The sequence below is a fragment of the Hippoglossus hippoglossus genome, chromosome 7 (assembly GCF_009819705.1).
Source record: "Hippoglossus hippoglossus isolate fHipHip1 chromosome 7, fHipHip1.pri, whole genome shotgun sequence".
Taxonomy (NCBI): Eukaryota; Metazoa; Chordata; class Actinopteri; order Pleuronectiformes; family Pleuronectidae; genus Hippoglossus; species Hippoglossus hippoglossus.
The window spans coordinates 14,507,652-14,528,725 of record NC_047157.1 but is presented as its reverse complement, the minus strand read 5'-3'; the positions used below and the strand labels follow the sequence as shown (position 1 = coordinate 14,528,725).

Sequence of the window (21,074 nt, the reverse complement as noted above, 5' to 3'; positions counted from 1 at the left end):
GTTTTTATGTATCTATCTGAAATATGTGAGCTCGTTGTCGTGCTGCAGAGTAAATTTGGGACCAATCAGACACCTCCACCGATGATACCGATGGATACGTGTCTAGACATCTAAACATTTGGAGAGTCCCATAATGTTTCAATAAATGAGTTTCTCTGTGTCATCTGCAGTAACAATAGAATACATTTTTCTCATCTGTTTGAGTTGATACACTGATCCTTAGGTAATAATCACAAGTGATGTTCTGCCGTCACCAGTAAGTTTAATAAATGTCCTGTGGTGTCATGTGTAGCATCAAGAGAGAGCAAGAACTGATGTAATCACTTCTTGTCCCACTTGAGATGTAATCAATAAGAGCTGATAAGTCACTGAAAACACTTTAATCTACCTAAACAGGTTGTTCACAGATAGATCACATAGTAGTGTAGCTATGTGTGAATGGGTTATCAATGTAGTTAGTAATTAGTTCCACCATCAATGTTCCCTTTAAAATGAAGAAGACATGGTCTTAAAAGTTGAAAATCATGATCAGTGACTGATGTTTTCTATAATCACAGGCACCATCACCTGTTTGGTTGCATCTGTCTCCATGAACATATAGTAAGTAGAGACAGACAGATGGAGGGGGGGGGGGGGTATACCAGTCTGGGGGTCTCCTTCTGCCCTAAATGGACAAATATGTTGGTGCTCAGTGAAAACCTTTATTTGGGAACAGTGCCCTGTATGTGCCGCACATGTCCCAGGTCACTGAGAATAAGATCTTCCGAGCATTCCTTATTCACAGGCTCAGTTCCAAATAAATCCCCAACAATGCAGCATATCTTTGAATGACATCTTTAATTTGTAAAATTGATCCACATTAGGAGCTGGAATTGCCACAAAACACTAGATTAGGTGAGCAAGCGCACATTCAGGGTAAGAAAGAGTAGAACAGCAGCTCATGTAAAGAGACATGTAGAAAGGTGTTGAACAAGGCTCTGTCCCGGTGCTCCACGAGAGTCTACTCCTCAAGAAGACTTCTTAATTACATGCTCCATATCTGCATGTTCAGACGTGTCGAGCTTGATGTCATACTTGGCCAGGATCTTCATGATGGGCCTAATCTTCAGCCACCACTGTGTCTTCGGGATGCGGTGCCTGCAGAATACAAGGGGGGGGTTCATCAGTTAGGATCACCATTCACCATCACACTTGTCACATGTGGATACAGTAAGTCATTTAGAAAACATGTATCTTACTCGAAATCTGTGTCTTCCTTCAGGTCGGTGAGAGGCTGGAAGGTGAGTGCCCTCTTCTTCATGCCCAGCACACAGGCGGAGTCGGGCGTGTTGGCGAAGATACGACCTATAGGGACACAGGAAGTGAAATGGTTCAGTCCACACGCCACGTAAAGCTCACTACTGTCAACCACTACAATCACAGACTGTTGTTATAATGTTGTCAGTGGCAGAGCAGGTTTACAGACCTTTAAATAAAGGAAGCAAACCCACGATGCAAAATCAATGTGCTTTACGTATCAAAATTATATAATGTTCAGAAATGTCGCATTATCTCATATTAATGGATTTTTTATTGTTTCTGATGCATTGATCTACAAAACACAGGATACTAGATCTGTAAGATAAAAGTAACGAAGCAAAGTGAACAATATCTTTGAAATGTCGAATTTAAAGATAACACAAGAAGCATAAAACTGTCAGCAATGAGTACCTTAGAATTATGGGTACAGAACTTGAATAATAAACATACGTAGATCAATTCCACCCCAATCTGTTGATATCATGATACATCATCAAAATGTGCAGCAAGGAGCATTTGATTTGATGTCAACATACCATGCCTGTAGCAGCTCTTCAGTTTCTCAGTCAGCCACAGGACAGACTTGGCGCCCATTTTGGTGCCAAAGTTCCTGTCGAAGGGTGTCGGAGTGCCACCCTGCCGAGGACAGAAGACAAACACGTTTATCAGATTGTAATGGAGCGAAAAAAGGAGAAAATCTGTGACGTTTTATCAAGAGGGGATTTCCCCTCTTTGTCACGTGCACAGACCTGCTGCATGTGTCCCAGAACGTTCTTGCGGCAGTCGAAGATGCCTTTGCCCTCCTCTGAGTACAGGTTGAAGATGAAGTCAGTAGTGTAGTTGGCATTGGATTTCTCGTTCCTGTTGTAGAAAGGACAGCGATAAATTATTACACCGTTGAAACTCTAAATACAGTTGATTTACGTGCTTTTTTTCACAACAGACATTTTGACCATGGCAGGAAAAGAACGGGTGTGAGGGTGAGCCACCGTTAACAATACATGGAAAGATTTCAGAAAGTCAAATTCTGGTCTTAATTTAGTTTGAACCAAATATGTAATTAGCTTTTTGCATTTTGTCATTGTTATATTGCAGGGCTCAGTTCATATCAGCTGCAGCTCTCGGTCACACATGAACAAAACGTACCTGAGAATCAAACCTCTCTTCACTGTTGTCTTCATCTTCTGCATGAGATGATCGACATTCATCTGTAAACCAAATCCACAGTTCACACATCACTACACAAGCAACTTGTAAAACTGTAGAAGGAAAATACTTAAAACTAGAAAACTGTTCAAACGGTCAAGGTTCATCCACGACTAGCTCACCTCCAGGTCCTTAATGTTGAACTTTTCCTCGAAGATGTAGGCAGCGTCGGCTCCAGCAGCCAGACCAGCCATGGTGGCCAGGTAGCCGCAGTATCCACCCATAGTCTCAACGAGGAAGACGCGGCGCTTGGTCCCTGCTGCAGACTGCTTGATCCTGTCACAGGTCTGCAGAGACATGAACCACAAGTGTGTTTAGCTCCTGGTTGTTTTATAAGTGTGTGAGTGTGTGTGTTTACATGCATATCTGGCACTGACCAAGGTGATGGTGTTGAGGGCAGTGTCAGCGCCAATGCTGAAGTCAGAGCCTGGGACGTTGTTGGAGACGGTGGCGGGGATGACCACCATCGGAATGCACATCTCCTCAAACTTCTCTCTGGCCTGAACCAGCTCCAGGCCTCCCATGTATGCCTGCAGCAGATGGAGATTCATTTGTCTGCGTGCTTTCAAACTTTTAATTTGCCTGGAGAAGTCATGACTGAGGCCGAGAGAAAGTTCAGCTGACATTTACAAATGACTTGAATGACGATGCCACATCTTTACCTCAAATCCTCCAATGATCACCAAAGCGTGGATGTTGAACTTGGCAATGTTCTGGCTGATTTTCTCCATCATCTTGGATGGCAGAGATCTATATCAAACAAAGAGAAATAACACAGTGAAATGCTTCATTTCTAGTCTTACAACAAAGCTGCACCACAAGAGAATATCCACTAATGTTTTACCTCTTGGTGCCCAGCATTGAGCCTCCCTTTCCAATCCAACCACTCACTGAGGTCCAGTTGATGGGCTCAATCTGCAGAGGAAGAAAATGTTAAATATTCAAAAGCAAAAGTTGCATGACGGCTTGGAACCAGAAAAGAATTTAAACACAGAGAGGGAGAGCAAGTCTTGTCGTGTTATTTTAAGAATCTGTAATTTGAATTTGATGAAGAAAAAAATGTTTGGAAGAGATATTAAGCAGACTGAAACATACATGTTATTATTTTTATTATTATTATAACTTGATCAGGGTACAGAGGATTGTTTCTGCTCTTTTGAGTTGTATAGTGTCAATGGTCACTTGGCACTTTTGTGTGGATGATGCTTGAATAAAAGCATTTATTTGTTTATCCACCTTTAATATAATACATGTAATATTATCCCTGTTTCAACATAATAATTTTACGGTTATCAGTTGTGTTGTTCTTATGGTATTGGTCTCATTTGTCTCTCTGTTGTGCTTGATTATAAAGAATTGGGTTTCCAGTGGTATCGAAGTTGCTCTTTTGGCAAAGGGAAACATTTCATTTCTGCTTATTGTTTTCTTTTCCTGGATTTCTTGGGTTAAAATGACAAAACATCATTTTTACAACTCAGTCTAAAAGGAATGTCACCAAATCTTAACAAAAGTGGGGAAATCTAAACAGGTTACCTGTCCCTCAGCCAGACCGTCAAAGCCGTCATGGACAGCCAGCATGGTGTGACCCTGGATGATGCCCATTCTGACTGCTGCACGGACTGCGGCGTTCATGCCAGCGCAGGGGGCGCCAATGTTCACGATGGCCACATTGATGTTACTCTGTCAGCGAGAGAAGGAGATTGTTGAAGATTCATTGTCAGAAAAGAAGGTTTTTGGTGTAAACATTTCTCTGTCATGAAAAATACTGTGGATGTGAAATCTCACCTTAACATCTGGGGGGTTGATGTGAGCCAGCAGTTTGTATGTGTTCCAGTTGTTCTCGAAACTCCTGCAAATCATAGACACAATTGAATGTTTCTTGTTCTGAAAGACGGTATAACACTGAGGCTTTATCTTTTCTCCCATTATTCCTCCACACGTTCTCTAGCAGATGAATGCGAAAACAGCAAGTGTCAAAGAGCAAACATCCAAGTGAAGTTACAATGTGACTTTAAATGTTAGGTGGCACATTGTAGTTTATTAATTTATTACAAATACAATAAGATATAGATGAGAAAAGTCAGTAATTGTTCCACTGGCATCCTTCCAGGCTCCATATTAAAACATGTCCTCAAAAACAAAGTTTGGTGGAAGTTGAAGAGGAAAATACTTACTTCCCCCTGAGCTTGATAGCATCCTCAAATCTGCCCTCAGCCATGGCAGCAGTCACATCTTTGGTCTGTGAAGGAAAGGGAGTGTAAGAAGGACGGAAAATCCCTGAAACTGTACAGTCAGTGCAAATCCAAGTGGAGCAACAAATTACAGGAGGGGAAATCTGGTGTATTCTGGGGTGAAAACATGTCGACGTACCACTTGCACACACTCCATGAGTGGCAGTCTGACTGCCTGGTTTCCGGACAGGCTGACCACACAGGCGGGAGTCTCTGGAGTGGCCTCCAGCAGGGCCATCACGGCCTCCACACCCATCCTGCTGCCCTGGAGAACACACACACATACACACAAGTCAGATCATCGGGCGTGTGTGTGTTTAAGGAGAAGCAGAATCAGAAGTGTATCTGATGTTTCGCTGAGATACTCACAAGGACTCTGTCGAAGGCGGAGGGCGTGCCTCCTCTCTGTACGTGTCCGAGAACAGTGGTGCGAGTATCGAAGCCGAGCCTGTCAGTCACCAGCTGAGGAAACGCAAAGACATCTATCAGCATGCCATACTGTCTGTGTAACTTGTAGCATTAGCGCTCATTGATATCCCGAGGTAGAGCTTGCCTTTTTGATCAGGTCAGATGTAATCGGGTTACCATCCCTGGTCATTGCTCCCTCAGCCATGATGATGACATTCAGACGAGAACCTCGGCCCCTTTGCTGTAGAAAATAAGGGAATAAAAATACAATTGTGAATCTGATTGACATGTGGATATGTGTGAGATGTTTAGCAGACATCTTCATATGCAGTTGAATTCACACACTTACATCCTGCAGCCTCCTGCACAGGTGGTCCTCCCAGTCAGCAGCTGGGGGCATCTCAGGAATGAACACCCAGTCTGCACCGCAGGCCAAAGCCGTCACCAGAGCCAGGTACCTGCAGCCGAGATAAACCTGTGTGTCAGCTACATCTGTCTATCATTCAGGCTTAGCTATCACACAGGTCTGTGAACAGGCGCATGTGAAACCTTTCAAGCAAACTTGCGAACATTATGTGGCTTTTTTCTAAATATATTTTCTTTTTTCGAATATGTTTTTGAAGTTAACAACTTCAATAAAGTCCTCATGAAACAGTATTCCTTCATTTTATATATGATATATATTGAAATTAATGAAACAAATTGCATGTATTGTGTTAATTGGTGGATCAGTAAGATATCATCGATTAAAGGTACTTGGTGGATGTTTTGCTGGGATGGGAAAATAAGTGAAGGATGCTCTGGAGGAGCAAATGTTTAAATATCTACATCTTTTACAGTGCACATACAGTAATTATTATTTTCTGATTGCAAATAGCAGTTATTTTTATTTAATACATGTTGAAGGAAGCACTAAAGCCAAATTTGACTTAATAAGAATGTGAATAAATAGGTGATCATGCTACAGCGGATTATTCAAATAAATGGAAATATATTAGATTTTAGAGCGATCACATTGTATAGTTACTATCCATAGATGTGTCCCTGTCAGTACACACTATAAACACATAAATATACAAAATCACATAAACACACAAGGTACTGACCCACAGTGTCTGCCCATCACTTCCAGGATGAACGTCCTCTGGTGGCTGTGGATGGAAATGTTTTAAGAAAGGAATGATTTACATGCAATAAATATATAATATACGTTATCCCTCTAATACATACATACATACACCTAATACATATAAACATCTGCATATTCTGTGTATAAGCTGACACGTGCAACAAATTTAGTAAATCTATACAGCAGTTAGACTCTTTATTGACAGGAGCAGCCTGACCTGATGCTGCGTTGTGTTATTTTGAGATGCAATGGCTCACACGTATATGTGTCTACCAGTTTATTCTTCTCTGTTTTATGACCTTTAGTCAACATGGATTTTCTCCATCACTACATCCACAGTGGCACAGTGATGTCTGACCTCTGTGCTGTGGTGGTGATGGAGTCCACCACCTCCATGATGCGGTGCAGGGCGGAGTCGGTGCCGATGGTCATGTCAGTGCCGCAGAAGTCATTGTCGATGGAGCCGACCATGCCAACGATGTTCAGGTGGGAAGATTTCTTGGCTTCTGTGTCTGTAATATTACCTAGAAAACATTGAACATATATATTAATAGGTTGTATAATTTCTAGAAATCTTCTTATGATCATAGAGATCAGTCTGAAAAACATGTTCAGTCAAATCAGTGCTTTTTTGACATTTCACAGACATTATTCTTGGTCTTCTGAGCCCAGTTTGCAATAATTAAGTAGAATATATAAAGTATTTGGAATCCAAGGCAGGAATGGCGGACCCCGACTCTCAATAATGAGAATTATTGCTGAAAATGTCTTTATCAGTATCAAAAATAGGGTTTGATATGTGAGATTGGGTGAAAATCTCTTGGATTATGACCAAAACTTAAGAGGATCTGTCCTCTTGATCACTGTGATAACTAATATCCATTTCCAGTCAATTCCCACTCATTGGTAGAAACAAAGTTCAGTCTTCTGCATTCAAATCTGACATTTTGTTCCTCCGATCCACCTTTTAGAGATGGATCAGAAAGACAGACCCCTCAGGACCCATAATCATTATTCTGCGCTTGTCTCTTTACCAGCTTTGACCAGGTCGGACAGCAGTCCACTCCACTCAGACCTGAAGTCATTGGCTCCAGTCAGGCTGCCGTCGCCCCCGATCACACACAGGTTGGTGATGCCCAGCTTCACCAGGTTCTGGGCTGCCTTCGTACGACCCTCCCTGGTCCTGAAGTCCCTGCAGCGGGCACTGCCGATAACAGTGCCTCCCTAAGACGTGAGGAGAAGCAGCAGATTTTAACACAGACACTGACACACAAACAATATCTGTATGAGAAAGAAGAAAAATGACAGGGAGTCGGTGATAACTGACATTTAAACTCCATCATGTTTTCACAGAATGGATTTTCAATATATTCTGAAATATATGCTGCTGATAGGCTTCAAATACTCATCTCTATGGATGAATAGGAATGATTGCAGCTTTACAACACAGTCTCTATAAACAGGGGGGGGGGGGGGTCACTGTAAAGGTGAAATCCTGGAAATTTGGCCTGTGTCCACTCCATCGCTCACTTTCACACACTTCATGAATCTTAGCATGTCATGTCTTCTCCACTGGCAGGCCGCTTTATTTAGCCAACAGAGATGAAAGATGTAATGTGAATCACAAGCTTCACAATGTTACTGCATCTCCATCATCCTTCAGTCATAGGATAGGGTCGTTTAATATCCTCACACTGAATCACAGTTTCCCATGTTATCAGAGACCTGAAGTGGAGTAGGTGCAAGATTAAAGGTTGTCCAAATAAGGTCAAGCTATACCTGCATGATGTCATTTTATTTGGACAACCTGCCAGCCCCATTTCAATGGAGGCAAATGTTATTTTACTTGTATAGCACAGCATTGAAGATTTTCGTTTTAAAACTTTGACAACGTGTTTTTGTCACATTAAGACCAAGAGCTTGCAGCCCTGCCAGCAGCTCTGTGAGTCTGTACTTGAGGCACAATGATTTAAAGTGCCCTGTTACTCAGGATAACCCACAGACATCACTGTAAACCCAGGAGCTACTGTCGACTGGAGACACGGTCCCTGTGTAAACTGTTAACATTGTGTTCTGTGGATTATACAGGATGATGTGGACAATTTCTGGAAATAAGAACTGAATTGCCGATTAACTTTTTAACTGTGATTTTGCATCACTGTGAGAACCCTGACGAAAAACTGCATTCACCTTCAGTGTATTGATTTCGTGGCAGAAATCTCCAGACAACTCAAACTATAATTATGAGGAGGGATGCAGCTCTGAGAAATCCTGGGAAATGGCACCTTATTCCTGCTTGACTAGAGATTTTCCTTATTCCTTTATAATTATTTATTTTCTCTTCTCTCTTTTAGTCTAGGTTTCATCATTATTGACGGAGGGGGTTTGTCTGCTTTGGAAAACGTAAGACGATTAGGATCCAGTTTTTGTGAAGTTGGTGAAGGGACTGGGATTGTTGAAAAATAGATAAAAGATGTGTGAGCTACATTTGAACATGTATGTATGTGTTGCTGAACTGTGTACACTTCAATTTCAGTATAACTATGTGGTTTGTGTGATTAGACAGTGTTGTGTGGGTCAGTGTGCGTTGACTCGGCTGCACGGCACTCACCAGCTGAAGCATCATGGACACACTCTCCCATGTGGCGAGGCGGATGTTGTCCCCTCCGTCAACCAGGCCCTGGTAGCCCTGCAGCACACAACACAGATACACTTATTCCCCTGCAGTGCGACCAAACACACAACTTTGAGATGATATCGATAAAAAGAGGCTTCAGATTCTTTGGGTTGTATTAATTTGCAGTGTGATGGCGTGTCAGTGTGCAGCTCATACCTCGTGAACAAAGTACACTTTAGCTCCGGTGTAGAGACCAACTCTGACTGTGGCTCTCACGGCAGCGTTCATACCTGAGACACACAAATGTCATGGTAAGTGATGACTGACACATTTTCCAAAACAAGCTCAACATCCGATCTGACTTAGCGCTTCCTGTCAGAGGACTTTTTAGAGCCATCTTAACCTTTAAGTGACTCGACCTGCACGTTGGCAAGAGATGAGACAAAAATACCCAGAGGGGACAGACTGGAGCTGAGAGTTTGGGGACTGCATGTCTTGTGTAGCGTCTTGCCCTTGGATGTTCCATACACTAAAGGCCACAGCGTGTGTTTGTGTTGTGGTACGCTGGCAGCGCCTGCAGCTCTTGTTTCACCAGACAGCAGCTGTGGATTAGGGGGCGTTTCTCTCGTCCATACCAGAAAAAGGTCACCGCCACTAAAATTAGCCCCAAAGATGTGAAACAAGGGACAACACTGACTGAAGGGAAATGCAGCAGATTAAAGCTCTAAAGGGTTAGAGTCAGGTTCGGAGGAAAAGACCATGTTCGGAGAATATGAGACATCCCTAAAACTTAGCTTCGAGTACAGATGATGGAGTAAGTGACTATAGAAGCTTGATGTCAAATTTTAGGTTAAAGTTAGAAAAGACCAAAATTCTTGGCACTCATGACTTCAGATGGGATTTATAGCCAAGCAGCCATCATCCTGACAGCTGGCCTTCTGCTGTGCCACTCTGACACATTGGAAAACTGTTGCTCGTCCATTTGGTTCTTTGGCTTCTGAACTTACTCATGATGCCGAGCACTCAGAGCCTTAATGCAATACTCTCATTGGGACCTGCAAGATGGAGTGAGCCTCTACAGCTGGTTGGGATTCAGCTCAGAGACACATCAACATGTGAGACACTGTCCCACAGCTATTTCCTGAAACTCATCTACTCGGATCTAAACAGTGGAGCCTCCTCCTCTGCTTACCTTGGGCGTCTCCTCCTGATGTCAGCACAGCAATGGAGCGTCCGAGCCCCATCTTTGTGGGGTCCATGGCCAGATGAGGGTTCTTGGACATGTTTCCAGAGGACAGGTTGGTACGACGAAGGGAAAAGAAAAAGGATAGAGACCAAGAGTGTTGCTACTCTTTCTTTGCCCTCTGCTTCTCGGGGGAGGCATTCTTGGAGGCGCGGGCTTTATAGGCAACAATCCTGCCCCCCCCTCCGACTCCCCTAGCCCCTTCCCACTGACACCCTTTACTGCACACTCACCAAACTCTACTAAATATACATCCAATTCTTTAACCACCTGCGACAGACAGTTAGAGGGTACATGGCTCTAATGTGGCACCACTTCAGAAATAAAAGTTAGGTAAGAGGGATACAGAGTTTTTTTTCCAATTAAATTATAAATAAGCAACACGATAATGACAAGGATTGTAAAAAGAAATTGTTACTTTTCCAATGAAATGATCCTTGAGCAGAATAACCACATCAGAAAAAAGAATCCTGAATATGTCAATTTATAATTAGTCAAGAAACAAAATTTAAATTTATATAATTACTAACCATATATAATTGTGCATGTTTGATATAAATGCTTTTCTTCCTTTTATTTCATTACCGCTAATGGGTTTATGTGTTCCTGTTTGTCAGCAGAATTAGACAATTACTAAATTACTAAACCAATTTGCACCAAACTTGGTAAAATGCATTGGGGATAAACTTAAAGTAATTTAAATTATGGTGTGAATCTGCCTAAAGGGGCAGATGACTGGATTATTCTGCAGGTGCCAACTGTGTTTACTGAGCTCAGCAAATCCTGCTTTTTCCCCATCATGCACCTGCAACATGGAACAGGACAAAACTAATTTTTATCCTTATGGCAATTCAAGTTTTTAATCTCACTTTATTTTACCTCCAGCTGTTTTTGTTTTAATTGGTAAATTTGCTTTAAATCAAAGATGCTGTACTGCATTTGTTCCAAAGACTTTCACTTGTGCTCTTGTTTTGCTATTTGGAAAATTGTACCGTTTCTTATTTGTGTTTCCTTGGTGTCTGGGAATGTTTACTTTCTGTACTCGGCAAACAAAGCAACAAACAGACATGGGTGGATCTAGATGTACATATTTAAGGTGTTGAGATCTTGGTCTGTACAATCTGGTGCAGTTGATCAGACTTCTTCCTTTGTTCTTTTATTTTTCTATCATAATCATGAAAGCCACACAGACATGTGATTGTTTGGCGTTGGCACAGGTGCACGTTCTTCTGAAAATCATTCCAGCTCCTTCTACTTTTTATATTAAGTTTGACACAACATATGTAGTGAGTTCGTCTCTTTGGGTACTCATGATCGTTTGACATTTCCACTTCCAAATGAGACAGCTGATTCCGCAGCAGGGTGTGTTACACATGTACTGTACAGTACGTTTGCCTCTATAGTGTCTTCTTTCCTTACATGATACAATGTTTCATGACCTTCATATGAAGCCCATACATGCACCTGGTACATTTGGCCCAGACGTGGGGAATGTAGGACAACGTGGGACATCTTATCCACATTGTTGCTAAGGAGTTCACATGAGCGGCAACAGCTTTTAATAAGAATAAAGTGCTGATAAGAAACTGGTTGTGGTTGTTGCAATGATAGTTAAAGAGGTAATGCAGAAATGTTGTGTTGTGCTTTCATAAAGTTGAGGGACGTACAAGCAGAGCTGGATTACAAACTGGATAAAACAGGAAGTTACAACATTGCTGTCAACATTGATTAATCATTCATTAGGACGTGAACTTTTATCTACATTGGGCCCATTTGTTGTAGAGTTGTGTTTCTAGGTCATATTATTATTCGAATATAGAAAAACTATACGGCTGAAATAAACTTTCATTTCATAAGGTCCTGGTGAAAAATAGTGACAGTCATTGATTCTGAGACCTCAAGGTCGCACTATTTGTTTAAACAGGTTTTAACAAGAAAATATTTGTTCATTTTAACCAAATAAGTGATCGTATATTTAATAAACAGTATGACTCAAGCTCCAAAAACACTGGATCAATTCCCATTAAACAACCAATATCGTAACTTTGTCCACTTGGTATGAATTCAGCTGATAATTTCCTGTTTTCAGAGACCAAGTAGTACTGACAAGTTTTACGATTAAGATTGGTGGACTGTCCCTTTAAACTATTTCAACCTTTGAAATCCCACAAATTAAACATGGCTCTCCAGTAACATATAAACATTTATTATACTGTACAATAAGAACTTACATTTTTGGTCCTCATTAAAAAATCCAAATAACAAACAATTATTTGAAAATCAATTCTCTGAAAATGCTCTGACACAATAATCTATAAGTAGCCTACATCTAAAACACTAATGAGGTCCAGTGCCTTCATTGACCTTTTACAACATTTACTTTATCCCACATTCAGTTTTGGACTCGTATCATAAACACTTCAGGATGAAACATGCGTCATTTTACAGATATTAACTCTTTTGCAAAGCATCTATTGAAAGTAATAATAACATTTTTAAGAAAAAAAAAAAATTGTGGTTCAAAAACAATTAGACCAGCAGCATTCTTTGGACCTGTACTAAGGCTGGCAAACATCAGTGTTGGACAAACATCATCTGCTCCATTAAACAAAGTCATCAGTACATTAGCTTCAGCTCAACATCCTCTCTGGATTTTCACAGTAAAAAAAACAAATACTGTAGTTGTAGTGCAAATCATCTCTCCTGCTGTGGAGAGCCGTGTGGGGAAGAAGGACCAGAGGAGAGATCAAAGCCAATGGGAACAAATCTCTGGAAAACAAAAGGAAGCTCGTCTTTCAAAATGTTTACAGAGAATATCTCCGTATAGGTTTAACGTTTCAGAGCTATGTGAGAAGTATGTCACTCAATGACATAATAAATGAGACAACTTGTACAGCTGTAATACAACACTGTGCTGTATCATACTGTTCCGTGAATTAAAGGAATAGCTGAACATTTGAGTAAATATGTGCATTTCCTCTCATGCTAAGATACAGAGAGCATTGATAACCACTCTCATGTCTGTATAATAAACATACAACTACCTGCAAGCCTTTAGATTATTTTTGTTTAGGTGAGATTTAAAAAAACAGTTGGAAAGAGTTGGTCTGGCTCTGTCCAAAGGTAACAAGCTCTGTCTGTTAAAATCTGTCACCTCTAAAACCCACTGATGAAGCTGTACTCTTCGTTGAATTCGAAAAGGAGCCTGAGTGTAAACAACATATTATGGTTTCATCAACCAGAGCCCAGGAACAGTTTTCCTCAAAGACTGTATGTAAAGATGGACGACACGGCTCCACTTACTCCTGATTAACAACACTGAAGCCAAAATATCCTGGATACAGGTGCTGCCGTCTTTCCTGCTTGACTTAATTTGGAGACAGTGTCTCCACAGGAGTGATCATGGTGTGGTAGCTGGTAATATATGTGCTCAACCAATCGCAAGTCAGGCGCATCTGTCAATCATGACATTTCATCTTGTTTGTATAGAATCAAATAACCAGTTAAATCTGCGAAAACAGCGTAATAAGAACTACCTGAAATGAAAAAAACATCTTTACAAAAAATGTATTTAATATATAGCTTTTAGTTTGATCCATGTCCCATCCATCAACATGGAGGAAGCAGGGTTAAGAACCTGCCAGCCACCAGGGGACAATCAAGAGGATTTTATTTTACTTTCGGTGAGCAGTCATGTTTACATTTGTATTCAGTCTATGGTAACATTAACATGAAATGAGCTCTAGCACCACCCTCACAACACACTAGTAATGGGGCTCTAACTAACTTTAACTTTTGTGTTATGGTGTGAAAATATTTGTAACTCTGGTAACTAAAGATTTTTTTTCTGACCTACACTGAAATGACCGAATGCTTATTGAATAAGAAATAACCAAGAAGAAGATCATTTCATTAAAATAGTTATTAAGGTAACTGATTTAAGTCAAACTGCTTCAGACAGCACCAGTCACACTTCACTATCAGCGGTGTACTCACAGAGGACTCTTCAAAGTGCAGGATGGAGGCCAGTGGGTTTCCACAGCGAGGCCGAGGAGGAACAAACCCGGGAGCAGTGGCGACTGACACCGAGGTGTAGGTGGCCACCTCCTCATCCATACGCAGCTCCTCCAGAGGAGGAAGACGCTTCCGCAGCAACGCCACTGCAGGACTCAGACCGCGACTCTTCTGAGTAATGAGGTCTGTGATAGAAAAAGTCTCTTTTAACATTTTGAACATAACAGCGGCAATTCAAGCTAATGCTCACAGATGACATATGAAATTAAATACATAAAATGGTGACGATTATGTGAAGTATTGTACAAATGAAAGAGGCCAGAAGAAGAAACCTTATTGATCAAAATATATGACATCCATGAAAATTAAGATGACAACCACTATATTAGTGGTAAATGGAAAAAAAAAATTCAAGGACAATAAACTAAAAGAAGGAAAACACTGAGTAGTTCAGCTCGTAAAGCTTGCATGAGATACTGTTCTTTTGAAAATTTAACAAAAAACACAAACATTGGTGATTTTACTCCTAAAATTTAAATATTTCCATTAAAGTATAAAGTATAATGTAAATCCCACAATTGTGGGATCCGAGGGTCCGTGAATGCACCTCGGAGGAGGCTATCAGAGGACAGTTAGGCTAAAAATAGTGTAAATGAAGCAGTTTCGCATCGAATAACACTCCTTTGAGGGATGACATCGAAGGAGCAGTATGGAGGCATTTTTTTCTTTTTTTTTTCTGTTGTTTTAATACGTTTGAAGAAGTGGTCACAATTAACTTCAATCTGATCTAACTTTAATAAAACTATTCCAAGCATTACTTCCAGGAAAATAACTAGTCTGGTTTTCAAGTCAGAGCAGCAGTATGAGGATTATGAGGATTGTATGTTAAACACTATGAGACACAGTGATTATTATGGTAATGTGATACGTCAGTGTTACCTCTGTGCAGACTCTTAACAGAAGTGTTGATCCGACAGGTTGGTTCTGACACAGATGACGTCTCTTCATGCAGCGGCAGCACATTTCTCTGGTCTGATGAAACTGGAACGTGCTGATCCTGATCAGATGAGCTCTCCTGCTTCTCAAAGCGTGGAGCTCTGAGCAGTGTTTTGCCCGTTGAAAAAAAAATGACGGACTGTCTTTGTGGTTCTTGGAGGAACAGCTGTACACCCGCCACCCTCTGCTCCTCCTCATCCTCATCCTCACTGGTGTTAGTTCTGCTTGACTCTCCCTTTTCTTCACAGTGGGGTTTAGTCTAGAGAAGTGGGGGAGGAAACAAAACAGAGCAGTGATTTATAAATAAATACTCCATGACTAGACTAAGAACTTAATTAAATTTGGATCCATGTGTTGGTGTTAGTTTGGGATTTCTTACACTTAAAGCTTGAACTGGGAGCGCTTGTGTCTCAAGGTCTTCGTCAGTGTTCAGCTCCTCTTGATCATCAAACAATCTCTGCACGATCTCCTGCTGACAGACAGTGAAGTCATATGAGATCCAAAGCAAATATAACATGCAATTTGTTAGTTTTTGGTTAATATATATATAAAGTTTTTGTTTTGAAATCATCATCGTCCACTGTTTGCCTGCTAAGTTTTAACTCTGCTCTCTTTATATATTTTTACATATTTATGTTACATGTATAATGTGTCTTAATGTATCTTAAGTGGTTTGTAAATGTGACCTGCACTCTGATCCTTGAAGTACGACATTTCGGCCCCATGTCCGCCGTAACATGTAAAAGGGAAGTGACGAATACAGCTGACTTGTAACATCTCTGACATCCAAAATCTTGAGGACATCCTTGATTACATGGATGGATTTAATGTCAAAAGGCTTATGGTGTCCTACCAATAACGTGGGCCTAGATTTAGGATGTCAACATGCAACTTCACCACTAGATGTGACTAAATTCTACACACTGAACCTTTAAGCCCAGATCTGTGTAAAATGTATCTATACCCATTGTAAAACTGAATGAAACTGAATGAATCACCTCCTGGTGCGGTTGAAGGTTGGTTTTGCAGCTCCTCAGACCTGGAGTGTTGGCATACGGTGACTGCTGTGTGGATAAATGCCATTTCTGAAAACAGCAGCATTATGAGATAAAGATTAAAAAACCAAAAATCGAAATGCATGATGTCAAAAAGACAGAATATGAGCATACAATAAATGAATACTGACCATAGCTGACATGGGCTTCTGTCTGCTGTCGCGGACTCTCTGTGGAGTCCATTTCTTCAGCGGAGTCTCCTTGAGTGCAACTGTTGAGGACAAAACCACTGAGTCACATCAGGATAAAAAGGACAAAGAGATAAGGGGTCATTAGGTTTTATAGAACAACAAGAATAATACTGCCGCGTCTTACCCACTGGTCCACCGGTAGCCTCTGTGAGATTTGTCCTAATTTGTACTCTCTGAGCCTGGGAAAGAAAATGAGACTGTTTCAAAAGCAGCGTAGAAATATATTGAAAAAAACCTACAACAAAAGGAAATAAGAAGGAAAAAAAGCAGAGGTAAAAACGCTTTTATTGAGTCGTACTGGGTAGATTGAAGTGCCTCGGCCTGGTGGACAGGCAGACTTTCGGGGCGTGCCACCTCCGAGCCCTCCAGCATTCACCCCCACGTTCTGGAGGATACTTTGCAGGGCGGCGGTGTCCGGGGAGAACTGCACCAACCTTTCTAATCCTGTAAGAATGGCACACATGCAGAGCACAGGCTGAATGGATATGTAAAACCCATATAACCCAGTATTACTACAAAGTAATTCAAATTCAAATTTACAAATACTAATTTCATATTTTAAGTTTTTTTAACTGGCGATCATACTAAATATCAGCTTACATCCCTTGGGACTTGTACTTATTGATATCCTTCTTGTTTTTTTACATCACTAACTTAAAGGAACATTACATTTTTAGGAAATACTTTAGATATTATATAATACTTTCGATATTAGATAAGAAGATCAAAACTAACTGGCTGTTAGTCTGCTTCCAGTCTTTATGCTAGGCTAAGCTAAATGGCTTCTGGTTCAGCTACCATACAGACATGAAGGTGACAATCATCAGACAATCAGACAATCATCTCATGTAAATCTCAGTAACACAGCTATCGAATGTATTTCTTGAAATTTTGACCTTTAATTGAAAATAAATTAACTATGATCACTTTGCCTTTCTGTGCCAATTTTAAACAAACAAAATAAGAAAGAAATAATGAGACATGATTTTTCTAATGTAACCGTCTTTACCTGCCACATACTAAACTGAATGACATATTCTGTTTCTCAGTCGGATGCTAACCTGTGGTTGCTGCCGCTTTTTGTCGACTCTTCAGGATAGACACTCGCTGAGGCTGCAAACAAGGGAATCATCAGTAGATACACAGATCATTATTCGACTTATTCTGGAAATTGATGATTTTAAAAACTGTTGAACATAAATCCCTATGAAAACAAAAGTAACATCTCAATAACAACCTCTTCAGTAAAAGTGTTGGGTCCGAAAGACACTGTACAATAAGGCAGTAAACAACTATCATCAAACCACCTCACCATATATTTATATTGTTTGGACTGTGGAGTTGCAGATCCCAGAGCTGCGGTGCTTACGCCCTCATTCCGGAGGATACTAAGGAAAGCTGCGTGGTCTGGCTGAAAGTTCTCCCCTTTGTTATCAACACAAAGGAAATCAAGAAATCTTAGAAACGGTGTTAACAACTGTTTACAAGAACAACAGAAGTGAGAAACAAGTAGAAATGTCAAAAAAGTACTAAAATAGAGAGCAGGCAATCATCAAAATTGATAACATTTCTAGCGATCAAATTAATAATAAGCTACAAATGTGTTATTGTAAAGGTGAGATCCATTTATCTACCTGGAGAATTTCAGCTGTTACAGCAATATACAATTGGATAAAGTATAGTTAAAGTAAAGTAGGGAAAAATATAGAAAGCAGACAAACCAAAACATAGCAATTTAGAATTATTGTGGGCACGACTTAACAACAAATAAAGACAAAAATATTTTTTTACAAACGTAAAGTGATGATATATTCAGTGATGCTGCTTAAAACGGAAGAAGAAGCTGAAAAGCAGCGTGCTCACTTACCAGTTGAACTCTTCACCTGCGTGGTCAGCTGTGTGTTCTGGTCAGCATCTGATAACTTGGTTGGATCTTTGAGGCTGAGCCGGTTCATGTTTTCCAAACAGGTCTCTGCACTAAGAGCAGGCTGAGCAGAAGAAGCAGCACCGTTCTGATGCAGAGCGTTATTATGAAAGGCTGACAGAGGATTGGACAAAGTGGCTGAAGTCTTGAAAGTGCTCGGGGGCTCGGACTGCCCTGACAGGTGGGATATTTTCTCTGTGGCCTTTCCATGAGACTTATGTGTTGAGTCAACATGGCTGTTTGACACAGCCGGATGTTTAGTAGGTTTTGAAATAATGTTTTGGGTCCTTAGACGAGCATTGCCTACATTGTTTTCAGGTTGGACAGCATGAGCACCTGGCTGTGGCTTTGGCTGTTGGTTTTTGCTGTTTGCTGAACTCTTGGGCTGAGTCAGGTTAAAAGGAACAGGCCTGGTGCACGGCTTTTTCTTCTTAGCTTTCCCCTGAAGTGAAATGACAAAGTCTTAAGAACGGAACAAGTATCAGATTAAATAAAAGCATTTAAATCTGTGGAACAGGACGGAGGCACTTACAGCCAGAGGTTTCTCCTCCCATCTACGGTGGGATTGAGTGAAGTCAACGGGAGTCGGGAGATGAAGAGACTTAGCAAGCACTGGCAGTCTGCTTACAGCTGGTCGCACAGCTGCCTTTCTGCATGTGTCTGAACTTCCTGGATCTTTGTTCTCATTGTCTTGTTTAGAAAGATGAGGTGCAGACACAGGTTTGGAAGGTTTTTGGTCGGCTAGGATTTTGTTATGTTCATTCTTCATTCTGTGTGGGGAAAAAAAACAATTATTTGTGAAATAATAGAGAAAACTATTCTCACCAGCCACTTCATTGGAAAAACCTGTACATCTACATATTAACGCAATTATCCAACTGACCAATCTTATGTGAGCAGCACAAAGTATAAAATAATGCGGACACAGGTCAGGAGATTCAGTTAATGTTGAAACATCAATGAGGAATGAGTAATAAATGACATCTCTGTGACTTTGACAGTGGCATGATTGTTTGCTGCTTTGAGTGTTTCTGCCGACTGTGGATTTCCGGAAATTTCAACACTCAGCCTCTGGAGTCTTTACTCAGAATAGTGTGAAAAACAAAAAAGCATCCAGTGAGCAGCAGTTCTGTGGACAGAAGCGCCTTGATGGTGAGAGGTCAGAGGAGAATGTCCAGACTGGTTGGAGCTGACAGAAAGACCATAGTAACTCAGGTCATTACAACTGTGGTGAGCAGAAAAGCATCTCAGAATACACCACACGTTGAGGTGAAGGGTCTACAACAAAGAACAGGGATCTGATCCTGCAGTGGACACAGGCTTGTGAAATCTGGACATTTGAAGACAGGAAAACGTAGCCGGATCTGATTAATCTGGATTTCTGCTGAGGCTGCAGATGGCAGGATCATAACTAAATGGCTACATAGAGCGTTATCATGCCACAAGGCGAAAGTTTCAAACTGAGTGAACACGACAATGAGATCAGTGAACGTCCAAGGCCTCGTAAATCACATAGATTGGATATAAAGGTCAGACACCCGATCTGAATTTAATAGAACACCTCTATGATGTGGTAGAGCTGGATATTCTACATGAGTAAAACTATTTTTTCCATCTAATTTTTGTATTTTATTTAGAAAATGAAGCCAAATGTGTGAGAACAATCAACTGAACAAAAATAAACAACAATCTTCAGAAACAGACAAACATTAAGATTTGAATCAGGAACAAAAATAAATACAAAATAAATTACAAATCTGACAGGAATGTTCATTATCAGCTTTGGAACTTGACAGTCTTTGACAAATGCCACAAACAAATTTACATCTGTACTAAAAAACTATTCAGTGCCCAGAAAGTGAATGAGAAAAGAAAATGTTAAAAAAAAATATGTGTGTGTGTGTAAATAAACCAATTTACCTCAGAAAGTCACTGTGGATTTTCTTCTGAGTTTGCTGCCGGAGGACTGCAGAGGAATCCATAATGATGACAGGAGGAGGAAGAGGGTGGTGTGATGAAGAACTAGAGGAGCCAGAAGGAATTCATTCAAATGAAAGCATGACGCACCAAACAGACTCACACTAAAGAGAGTAGACGAAAAATATGCACCTGGAAAAATAAAAACAACGGACTACTAATTCATTCCAAATTCAGCAATTCCCTTAATGGAAGGAAGCAACAACACAATCAAGTTATATCAGGCTATAAATAATGAAATGTATTGGCCTAACAGATGGAGCACATAGCTGATAGCAGCCAAGCCTGTACACACTTTAAACCAAAGTGTTTCTAGCAACTTGAACATGAGAAATTAGCTTTAACTCGAGCAAAGAGATACATTATAGCCTCTCGTCGGTAACACACGCCACCTACACATCTAAAGGCGTATACTACATATCTTACGTACTTTCCAAATACAAAATGGCCACCGTCCCTTCCTTCCGACCGTCCAGTGAAGCCTCTGGTCAAGTGGAATCCGAATGTTGTGGTTTTCCGGGCGTTTAGTAGGAATTTAAAGATCCCTTGTTTGGTTCTTTCTCACCGAGCTGGGCTGTCAACTTCCTGGACTCGCGGCAGTTTGTAAAAAGCGCGCTCCGCCATTGGTGGAAAGAGGAAGCCGTGGCGACCAATGGCTGCGCGCATCGAGGTTATCACAGCGTCGCTGGCCAATGGGCATCAGATTCTCACAAACAGCTCCATGGCAACGACGCGAAAGTTTTACCAAGTGACTCTTTTTTTTTGTGGTTGAGGTTTCCCCCTC

General features: G+C 40.9%; 2 protein-coding genes across 3 annotated transcripts; both read right to left on the bottom strand.

Moving 5' to 3' along the window:
• Nucleotides 1-822: 822 nt before the first annotated feature.
• pfkma (phosphofructokinase, muscle a) lies at nt 823-10,171 on the bottom strand. The gene is made up of 22 exons (XM_034589750.1): nt 10,083-10,171; nt 9,107-9,180; nt 8,885-8,962; nt 7,308-7,497; nt 6,632-6,797; nt 6,251-6,295; nt 5,494-5,602; nt 5,290-5,385; nt 5,106-5,198; nt 4,876-5,001; nt 4,680-4,744; nt 4,291-4,354; nt 4,039-4,185; nt 3,350-3,420; nt 3,168-3,255; nt 2,883-3,035; nt 2,628-2,792; nt 2,446-2,507; nt 2,049-2,160; nt 1,836-1,935; nt 1,239-1,344; nt 823-1,137 (listed from the first exon to the last, which is right to left on the bottom strand). Exons 1-22 carry the CDS (start codon nt 10,147-10,149, stop codon nt 1,008-1,010), a joined length of 2,307 nt encoding a protein of 768 aa, XP_034445641.1. The 5' UTR covers nt 10,150-10,171; the 3' UTR covers nt 823-1,007.
• A 2,463-nt stretch (nt 10,172-12,634) lies between these two features.
• troap (trophinin associated protein) lies at nt 12,635-20,937 on the bottom strand. 2 transcript variants are annotated; one of them, XM_034589740.1, is made up of 14 exons: nt 20,721-20,937; nt 20,234-20,335; nt 18,846-19,083; nt 18,257-18,755; nt 17,702-17,814; nt 17,451-17,502; nt 16,688-16,833; nt 16,514-16,568; nt 16,330-16,409; nt 16,142-16,228; nt 15,523-15,612; nt 15,087-15,402; nt 14,130-14,332; nt 12,635-12,902 (listed from the first exon to the last, which is right to left on the bottom strand). In XM_034589740.1, the coding sequence occupies exons 2-14, from the start codon at nt 20,293-20,295 to the stop codon at nt 12,828-12,830; spliced, it is 2,016 nt and encodes a 671-aa protein (XP_034445631.1). In that variant the 5' UTR covers nt 20,296-20,335; nt 20,721-20,937; the 3' UTR covers nt 12,635-12,827. The 2 variants fall into 2 exon arrangements, with proteins under 2 accessions (XP_034445631.1, XP_034445632.1); XM_034589741.1 differs by having other exon boundaries at nt 15,529-15,612; nt 20,721-20,895.
• Between the last annotated feature and the right edge of the window lie 137 nt (nt 20,938-21,074).

Coding starts and splice junctions, on each gene's coding strand:
- pfkma (XM_034589750.1), bottom strand. CDS start 10,149: ATGGACCCCACAAAGATGGGGCTCGGACGCTCCATTGCTGTGCTGACA. Junction 6,798..7,307: donor GTCCGACCTGGTCAAAGCTG/GTAAAGAGACAA, acceptor AATGTTTTCTAG/GTAATATTACAGACACAGAA. Junction 5,199..5,289: donor CATCTGACCTGATCAAAAAG/GCAAGCTCTACC, acceptor GCGTTTCCTCAG/CTGGTGACTGACAGGCTCGG.
- troap (XM_034589740.1), bottom strand. CDS start 20,295: ATGGATTCCTCTGCAGTCCTCCGGCAGCAAACTCAGAAGAAAATCCAC. Junction 18,756..18,845: donor GGGAGGAGAAACCTCTGGCT/GTAAGTGCCTCC, acceptor ATTTCACTTCAG/GGGAAAGCTAAGAAGAAAAA. Junction 15,613..16,141: donor ACCTTCAACCGCACCAGGAG/GTGATTCATTCA, acceptor GTCTGTCAGCAG/GAGATCGTGCAGAGATTGTT.